This window comes from Leucoraja erinacea, chromosome 1, assembly GCF_028641065.1.
Source record: "Leucoraja erinacea ecotype New England chromosome 1, Leri_hhj_1, whole genome shotgun sequence".
In the NCBI taxonomy this organism is placed as follows: Eukaryota; Metazoa; Chordata; class Chondrichthyes; order Rajiformes; family Rajidae; genus Leucoraja; species Leucoraja erinaceus.
Genome location: NC_073377.1, coordinates 140,838,308 through 140,848,641, shown reverse-complemented (window position 1 = coordinate 140,848,641; position 10,334 = coordinate 140,838,308). Strand labels below are relative to the sequence as shown.

General features: G+C 43.9%; 1 protein-coding gene across 1 annotated transcript in view; it reads right to left on the bottom strand.

The window, feature by feature from the left end:
- Nucleotides 1–1,999: 1,999 nt before the first annotated feature.
- Nucleotides 2,000–10,334, bottom strand: part of LOC129697184 (von Willebrand factor A domain-containing protein 2-like) — a 57,237-nt gene continuing 48,902 nt past the window's right edge. The window contains exons 12-14 of the mRNA XM_055635530.1: nt 6,191–6,745; nt 3,938–4,001; nt 2,000–2,261 (exon numbers count right to left, since the gene is read on the bottom strand). Of these exons, the coding sequence (XP_055491505.1) occupies nt 3,988–4,001; nt 6,191–6,745 (569 nt within the window). The 3' untranslated portion in view covers nt 2,000–2,261; nt 3,938–3,987. The remainder of the gene's footprint in view (nt 2,262–3,937; nt 4,002–6,190; nt 6,746–10,334) is intronic.

Genomic DNA, 10,334 nt, shown 5'->3' with positions numbered 1-10,334 from the left:
CTGGCTCCCTGTGTGCAAGAGGATAGATTTTAAAATTCTGTTAATGACCTACTAGGCACTGAATGGTCTAGGTCCAAAATACATCTCTGACCTACTTGTTGTATATGAGGCGCCTAGACTCCTCAGGTCTTCAGGGACATGTTTACTCTGTGTTCCCAGAGTCAGAACTGAAAGGCTGAAGCAGCATTCGGTTTTTATGCTCCACACCTGTGGAACAAGCTCCCTGAACACCTGAGGTGTGCACAGACTGTAAGCGCATTTAAATCAGGCCTAAAAACTGTTGTTTACTATAGCTTGTCCATAACCCGACATGCAGGTAATCTTAACCGTCTAATTTTAACCCTTTTATGTGCTTTTTAAAATCGTTTTATTGTTTCATTGACGTTGTTTTATTATTCATACATTTGGCGTATTGCATGTTTTGCAATTTTTAATTATTGACTACTTTATTTTTTCTTTCCTGTAAAGCACCTTGAATTGCTGTTTGCACGAATGGTGCTATACAAATAAACTTGCCTTGCCTTAATGTGCGGGGATTACAGGCCCTTCGGATCCGGTGGGCCGAAGGGCCTGTTTCCGTGCTGTATGTCTAAACTAACCTAAAGATAGGCACATGGATGTGCAGAGAATGGGGGGATATGGATCTTGTGCAGGCAGAGCAGATTAGTTCTTGGCATCATGTTTTGCACAGACATTATGGACCAAAGAGCCTGTTCCTGTGCTGTACTGTTCTATCTATAATGCAGGCAAATGGGATTAATGTAATGGGCAAAAACATTGGCATGGACATGGTAGGTCGATTCTATGCTGTATCATTCTGCGACTCTGTGACGTTATTTCCCATCAGTGTGCACCAAAATGAGCGTTGTGTCGGGAACGCTGCCACCGCAAGTAACTGATGCAGCACTTGTTCAACAGCCAAGAATCAGTCTGGATTGTCCAGCCAAACTTTAGAGATATGCAATATTATCTGGAAGTGGTTGTTGATGTATTTTGCTCCAGGGAAAGCCATTTGTAATTACTGTGCCAAAATTCCAGTGGTGAGGGAGGGTAGAATGATGGACAATGGGACCCGGTGTAGTGGGGGGGGGGGGGGGGGGGGGGGGCGGCTGCCGTGAGGGAGGTGGTGGGGGAGGGGGAGAACAAATGGGGACCTGGCGCGGATACAGCGTATACTTTGTAACTTTGTCAACGCCCTCTATGTGGCGACTATTTGCATACCTTGGGCATGCAAGCAAACAATTTCACTGTGACTTTTCACATGTTACAATAAAGTATTAATTCATTCAAATGGAGCAAGATGTCAACTAAAATTTCTAGCAAAAAATTAATAACGTTCTGGAGAAAGTACCTTTCTCATTTGTTACATCACAAAATATTAAGGGTATTAGTTAAGAGTTTAAGTTTGGTTTAGAGATACAGCGCGGAAACAGGCCCTTCGGCTCCGACCAGCGATCCCCACACATTAACACTATCCTACATACACTAGGGTAATATTAACATTTACCAATCCAATTAACCTACAAACCTGTACGTCTTTGGAGTGTGGGAGGAAACCGGAGATCTCGGCGATAACCCACGCAAGTCACGGGGAGAATGTACAAACTCCGTACCGACAGCACCCGTGGTCGGGATCGAAACCGGGTCTCCGGCGCTGCATTCGCTGTAAGGAAGCAACTCTCCTGCTGCGCCACTGTGACTGCCAATTGTCTGTTTTTGTCCGCTTAATATTATTAAGGCTCTCAATATAATTAAGTGTTTGATTTATATTTTGGTATGATTTATAAATGAGTGCAAAAACCAAATTACAAATTCTATGATAATCAAGTTTGGTTTGTGGTTTCATGTTAAATGAAATGTACAATATTTTATCGTTTGCAATTTTGTAAAGAAACAAATACTGGTGTTGATTATGGAGCTGTTCATAATTGGAACAAACAAACTACATTCACTGAAGGAGCTCACATACAGATTGAGGGTGTGTGGTAATTTGGAGCAGTTACATACATAAGATCAGTGAAACACATGATTGGCAAAGAAGCTAACAGTGAACATTCCCACTTACGAAATAATTTCGGATTTGAAAAAAAAAGTGCTTTCTTTCGAGTTTTCGAAGGGTTACATTTATTGTTTTGTCATTTAAAGATTTCCCACATCGAACAGCAGAGGGAGATCTTCCACTGGTCGTTAACTGAAAGCTGAAAAATTAATCCGATTCCAATTTCCCAGCTGACCAAAGAGTATCGTAATGGAGTCTGGCCCTGTTAAATTAACGAGAAACAGCAGATTGAATATGGTTCAATGCACAACACAGATTTAAATCATCGCTGACAGGATTTTCACTCCTAGATGCCCCACCCCAATCTTGACAGAAGGTTGGGAGACATGTGGGCCTGTCCCACTTAGGCGATTTTTAGGTGACTGCCGGCGACTGTCATAGTCGTAGTAGGTTGCCGAAAAACCGGCGACATTAGGAGATTTTATAGGCGACTGCCGGTGAATACGACGATGGAATTCACCAAAGTCAGCACCGGCGACAATGTACATTACCTGGCGACAACCTACCACATCTAGGGGGGGGAGAAGGGGGGGGAGAAGGGGGGGGGGGGGGGGGAGCGGGAGAGAAGAGGGGGGGAGAGAGGAGAGGGGAGAGGGGGAAGAGGTGAGGGGGGGGGAGAGGAGGGGGGAGAGGAGGGGGGAGAGGAGGGGGGGGGGGGGGGAGAAGGGGGGGGAGAAGGGGGGGGAGAAGGGGGGGGAGAAGGGGGGGGGGAGAAGGGGGGAGAGGGGGGAGAGGAGAAGGGGGGGAGAAGGGGGGGAGAATGGGGGGGGAAAAGGGGGGGGGAGAAACGGGGGGGAGACGGGGGGGGGGAGACAGGGGAGGGGGGGGGGGGGGGGGGGGGAAAGGGGGGAAGGGGGGGGGGGAAGGGGGGGGAGAAGGGGGGGGAGAAGGGGGGGGAGAAGGGGGGGGGGAGAAAAGGGGGGGGGGAAACTTTTAATAAGCCAGAGAAACACAGCTGTGAAGTTCGGCGGTCATTTAACATTACCGGTCCGTTATCCTTGGTTCTGAAAACTCGAGCTTACGTTTTTTTTCCTCAATGAGCCAATAAAAATGTCAGCAAAGGCGATTAACTACCTACGACTACCTCAAATACCCATAACTACATGGCGGCCCCACTACAACTGCACCTATGACTACAGGATTATCAATTATCTCCATGGCGATCAATTTTTGGTCGCAGAAAATTTTTCAACATGTTGAAAGATTTGTGGCGACCATACTGAGGCCGCAACTAGTTCCCAGAATGTGGGAAATCCTCGCGACCATGAAGGAGACTCTCCAGAGACCACCAGCGACATGTGGTGACCATGTGGCGATCATGTGGGGAGCGCAGAGTCTCCTGCACTCGCCTAAAAAGTCGCCTAAGTGGGACAGACCCTTTACATAACTGCTGCTGCCTCAAATGCAAGAAGAACAATCTGTTCAGGCTTTGCTTCATCTCTCCTTCATCCATCGCACAGTCATCTTGGCTTTGATTTCTCACCCTTTCTGCATGAGCAATGAAAGATCAAGCATCCTATTATTGCAATTGTCTTTCTCCTCTCACATCTCATCTCTTTCCCGCAGAGATTTTGCTTGATCAAAATAGTTTTTTTCCAATACAGGAGTAAAATGGAAACCGAGGGGAATTATTTTCCTCTTTCTTTGTATCCCCCTCTTTTCCCTACAACAAACCACAATTTCATAGGTATAAGCTATTGCAACTGATCTTATTTAAGAAGTTTAAGTGATGACACATTTGTTTATTTTTGCTCTTAATTGTCTATAGTTTATAAGGACACGATCTATAGCAAAGGCAAAATGGTTTCTTTTCACACGTTCACACACACCCACACACACAAAAGCCTCCTTTTAAACATACAAATGAAAATAAATTACCTGAGCAAAGATTTTGAAATCGATCTTGGTTTTCAAAATTACTTGAAAATCTATTGGTTAGAAACTGCAAAGAAAGAAATTTCATCAGTAGTGTAACGTGAACAGCACTAATAAAATCGTGACAAATTGGTACATGTTAAAATGATGAAACAGAGTGACCCCAAACCTCATGTTGTCTTCCATGTTAATCCCCCTATTCCATTCACACTCTGGCCATCCTCCAAGTGCCTTCCTCCCTACCCATCACTTTGCTTGCATGTAACTCGCAACTTTGGCCGAAGGGCCTGTTTCGACGCTGCATGACTCCATAAACTCCTTACACTGATTCTATTTTGTAAAATGGGTTTTTGTATAACATATTTCCAAAATTCATCTATAGTACTTCTTCCCAATATCCAATCTGCCAGTTTATAGGACAATACCAGATGCAGAATTTTGGTTTGTTTTTACCGTCAATCAGGCAGTAAAGAAAGCGAATGGTATGTTAGCTTTCATTGCAAAAGGATTTGAGTATAGGAGCAGGGAGGTTCTACTGCAGTTGTACAGGGTCTTGGTGAGACCACACCTGGAGTATTGCGTACAGTTTTGGTCTCCAAATCTGAGGAAGGACATTATTGCCAAAGAGGAAGTGCAGAGACGGTTCACCAGACTTATTCCTGGGATGTCAGGACTGTCTTATGAAGAGAAAGACTGGATAGACTTGGTTTATACTCTCTAGAATTTAGGAGATTGAGAGGGGATCTTATAGAAACTTACAAAATTCTTAAGGGGTTGGACAGGCTAGATGCAGGAAGATTGTTCCCGATGTTAGGGAAGTCCAGGACAAGGGGTCACAGCTTAAGGATAAGGGGGAAATCCTTTAAAACCGAGATGAGAAGAACTTTTTTTCACACAGAGAATGGTGAATCTCTGGAACTCTCTGCCACAGAGGGTAGTTGAAGCCAGTTCATTGGCTATATTTAAGAGGGAGTTAGATGTGGCCCTTGTGGCTAAGGGGATCAGGGGGCATGGAGAGAAGGCAGGTACGGGATACTGAGTTGGATGATCAGCCATGATCACATTGAATGGCGGTGCAGGCTCGAAGGGCCGAATGGCCTACTCCTGCACCTAATTTCTATGTTTCTATGTTTCTCATCATGATACCTAATTACACGGAGACTTCTCACTTGTATTTCACACATGAGAGCGATCAGTTAATATTTTCCATTAGAACATACCAACCCATACTTAATGTCGATTTCCCTGACACTATGATCTGCACGGCAATTCTATCTGTTCATGGACAGTGATTCCACTGACCAGTCCAAAAATATTACTATCTATTCCAGAAACCCTGAGCCTCTTCATCTAGGAATTTATTGGGTCAACGTCTTCAGGCATTTTTGGTACTACTGGTGAAAATGCCATGAATAGTACATTCATGACAAAGAGAAATGTCAAGGACATTTAAGACACATTTTCAGTGCAGTTGTTGAAGCTGTAAATAATTTCTTTGAAAGTGGAACCGACTGAATATTTGTGGCAAGGTGATGAGATGTTATATGAACCAATATTGTCTCTATCTTACAGTCTCTAAAGGCCCTGTAGATAGGCTTGGGTTTTTCATATAAATAGCCACTGCATCACCCTGTGTGTAGGATGGAACTGCAGATGCTGGTTTTCACTGAAGATAGACACAAAATGCTGGGTGATTAAGAAAGAACTGCAACTCCAGAACTTAAGAAAGAACTGGAAAAATATGAACAGAAAATGCTGGAGAAACCCAGCGGGTGGGGCAACATCTATGGAACTAAGGAATAGACGACGTTTCGGGTCAAGACCCTTCTTCAAACAAACTGTACTAGTCATGGAGTCATAGAGTGAAACTGTCTGAAGAAAGGTCTCTATCCAAAACTTCGCCTATTTCTTAGCTCCATAGATGCTGCCTCACCCGCTGAGTATCTCCAGCTTTTTTGACCATCCACAAACTGCTGGAATGACTCAGCAAGGACAGGCAGCATCTCTGGAGAGAATGAATGGGTGACATTACTTCTCTCCAGAGATGCTGCCTGTCCTGCTGAGTTACCCCAGCATTTTGCGTCTATCCCCTGACCCTTCCTGCTCTGATAAGCTACTAAAACTGATTTTGATCTCCGGCTTTATCGAGAGTCAAGAGTGTTTTATTGTCATATGTCCCAGATAGAATAATGAGATTCTTACATGCAGCAGCACTACAAAATGCGATTTATAATGCGATTGTATTGTGCAATTTACCTCCACATATTTTTTGCACCAAGATATTCTCATAATATTTGAGGTCTTCATAGGAGTGAACAGGAATCGTGAACTCGAGGCTTCCTGCAATCCTCAGCATCGATGTTCCTTGATCATCCTCCAATCCCAATGTTATGATGGTGGCCCTAGCATGTCTCAGATCCTCAGCAGCAGCAGCAGCAGCATCATCGGCACTCTGACTGTTGGTAATGACCACAATGACCTTCTGGATACCTGGTCTTGCTCCCTTCTCGGTGCTCAGAGTATCCTTCAGAACGTGCTGGAGTGCTTTCCCAGTGTGTGCGTACCCATCCAGGAAGGGGCCTGAGCTGATGGCCCTTTTAATTTTCCCTTCACTGTCAAGAGAGTCCAGGTTGAAGAGGGTTCGAGGTTTGTTGCTGTAGATCACCACAGCAACCTGCGTACGGTCTCTGTCGATGACAAACTGGGAGACAGTGTTCCTCACAAATCCCTTTATTTGTCGGAAATTCCCTCTTCCAATGTCACCAGAAGCATCTAAGGCAAACACTAAATCCAAGGACGTGGAAAAACAGCCTGCAAAATAACAGACATACAGTACTAGTCAGTCATAGAGTGATACAATGTGGAAATAGGCCCTTCGGCCCAACTTGCCCACACCGGCCAACTAACCCCACCTGCCAATGTTTGGTCCATATCCCTCTAAACCTGTCCTGTCCACGTACCTGTCTAACTGTTTCTTAAATGTTGGGATAATCCCAGCCTCAACTACCTTCTCTGGCAGCTCGTTCCATACACCCACCATCCTTTATGTGAAAAAGTTACCCCTCGGATTCCTATAAAATATTTCCCCTTCAGCCTTAAACCTATGTCCCCTGGTCCTCAATTCACCAACTTGAGCCATGAGACTCTATGCAACTACCCGATCTATTCTTCTCATGATTTTATACACCTCTATAACATCACCCCTCATCCTCCTGCGCTCCAAGGAATAGAGTCACAGCCTACTCAACCTCTCCCTATGGCTCAGACCCACTAGTCCTGGCAACATCCTAGTCAATCTTCTCTGTACCCTTTCCAGCTTGACAACATCTTTCTTATAACATGGTGCCTCGAACTGAACACAATACTCTAAATGCAGCCTCACCAACATCTTATACAACTGCAACATGACCTCCCAACTTCTATACTCAATACTCTGACTGGTGAAGGCCAATGTGGCAAAAGCCTTTTTGATCACCCGAACTACTTGTGACTCCACCTTCCAGGAACCATGTACCTGCACTCCTAGATCCCTCTGCTCTACAACACTCCCCAGAGCCCTGCCAATCGCTGCATTTACTAGTATTCTCTAAATTATATTCCATTATATTTGAAATTTTGCTTATGCCTCGGACTTTTTAACTTTTGCCAATGTGAACAATACAAACATGATTCTTAGTACAAATAATTAATATGGTTTCCAGCATATGTTGATGAGTCAATTCCTTCCCTTTTTTAAAGTTTTTTTTAGAAAAACATTTGAAACTGTTAACATGGGTGGAGGTGGAGAAGCGAACTTCTAAGATTTGCATGGTTTACAGAAGAGATTTCCAGCTTAATTCATTCCTTTACCAGTTTCTAACAGTGGTGTCTACACTGTCAAAAGCACAGCATTGAACATGAAGTACAGTTCAGTTCAGTTTAGTTTATTGTCACGTGTACCGAGGTACAGTAAAAAGCTTTTGATGCGTGCTAACCAGTCAGCAGAAAGACAACACATGATTACAATCGATCCATTTACAGTGTATAGATACATGATAAGGGAATAATGTCTAGTGCAAGGTAAAGCCAGCAAAGTTCGATCAAGGATAGTCCGAGGATCACCAATGAGGTAGATAGTAGTCCGGCACTGCTCTCTGGTTGTGGTAGGATGATTCAGTTGCCTGATATCAGCTGGGAAGAAACTGTCCCTGAATCTGATGGTGTGCGTATGTTGGGGTGTCCTGAGTACATGAAAAACACCACAGAAACAAAAGCCTGGCTATTCACCTTTGGGCTAGTGTAAAATGCTAAACTGCCTTGGTAAATTGCTCTGGAATATTAGATTGCATAGAATGTTAGAATCCCTGGAGAGATGCACAAAAAGAAACAAAGTGCTGGAATATCACAGCGGATCGGGAAGCTTCTCTGGAAGACATGGATAAGTGATGTTTCGGGTCAGGATCCTTCCTCAGATACATAATTGGCTTAATCGTATAAAACAGAGGACAATGCTGGTAGATTGTCTGTCAGACTAGAAACCTGTGACCAGTGGCGTGCCACAGAGATTGATGCTGGGCTCATTGCTGTTTGTCATCTATCTCAACAACCTGGATAGGAATATACAAGGCATCATTAGTAAATAAGTAGGTGACACCAAAATAGGTGGTATAATGAAGGTGATGATCAAGAATTATCGTGGATTCTTGATCAGCTGGGCATGTGGGCCAAGGAATGGCTAATAGAGTTTGCATACAGTATGACTGCTGCAATGTGACCCATCCAAGTTGCAGCCTTTAAACACAGTTCCCTTCAGCCTGAGATCAACAAACAAGCAATGCCCGACTATTCTCATTGCTTCTCGATTAGAATAACTTCCACGTTTTTCAAGAAAACCCTTAGTATAAGCCTTTGGATTAACCCTGACCAAAAAAGGGAGAATTTATCTGCTAGACACAAGACAGTACAGATCTGGAATCGTGAGCAAAACACTGAGTTCTGGAGGAACTCAGGGGGCACGCAATATGTGCGGAGGAAATAGGCGGACAACGTAGGGAATAGACGGAAAAGAGCCCTCACTCTCCCCTGACTTTCAATCTGAAGTAGAGTCTCCACCCGAAACGTCACCCATTCCATTTCTCCAGAGATGCTGTTTGACCCGCTGAGTTATTCCAGTTTTTTTTTGTGTCTATCCTGACGCAAAGTGTTGTCTGTCCATTTCCTCTACAGATGTTACCTGATCTGCTGAGTTCCACCAACACTCCTTGCTCTTCTTACTAGTTAGCCTGGAAAGGATGTAATACCCCTTTGCAGGGATATCGTTCTCCTTTGAAGAGATAGGACTGTCCAACAACCTCTGATCGACACAAAAAGCTGGAGTAACTCAGTGGGCCCTGACTCCCGGTCTGAAGAAGGGTCTATTCTCGACCTGAAATGTCATCTATTCCTTTTCTCCAGAGATGCTGTCTGACACACTGACTTACTCCAAGTTTTTTTTAATCTATCTTCGGATTACAACCAGCATCTGCAGTTCTTTCCCACACTATCCTCCTGGACTGCTGAGTAAAGTTCAAAGACTTCACCAGGTTATCAGATCGGGTCGAATGAACATACTGACACTTTTCGCATCCTGCTTTCTCAAAATAAAAATTTCAGACATCTTAAGGAAACTTATTTTTCACAGTGACTATTAATTTTCCCTGACAGCAATTCAATAAGTCGGCAAACATTCTTTCATTTTAACAAGGCTGATATTTCCCCATCTCTTACTTAAGCTCTGCCGTGTTGCTTGGCCCATCCTCCTTAACTCTGTTGCACATTGAGCAGAGCAGAGTAGAGATTTGGGCTGTCAGAGGGGACAAGCTTCTCTTTAAACTCCTCACATACCAAGAGAAGGCTAGTGTAACTGCTGGAGAAGCATCCAACTCTTGACGCAGGATATGGCAAAGTTATGGCTATCGATCAGTTAGCTCCTTCTGAAATTCATTGCCCCCTAATATAACTGAGGTGAGGAACTCGATTCATAAGCATTGTTCCAAAACACCATTAAATGAGTTTAACTGTTGGAACACAATACCATGAGAGAAAGGAGGATGCAGCACAGCGCGTTGAGCTTGTTATTCAATAGAATTATATCCTTGCCCAAAATTATTTTCCTGTCAGGTCCTTATAATCCTCATCCGCCTGTGGTTCAGAAATTCACCTCAGCCCTGTATGCTTAATAATTCAGCATCCACTGCTATAGGAGTAGCGGATCCAAAGAGTGATTTTGATCATTTCACCCAGAAACATTGGCTAACTCAGTCTCCACTGGATAACAATCTAAAATACACAATCCAATTTATAGACTGCAAGAAATTGAAGAAAATGCATCAACCTCTGCATTTTCTGATTTGTGTATTAGTAATTTTACGTTATCGGATCA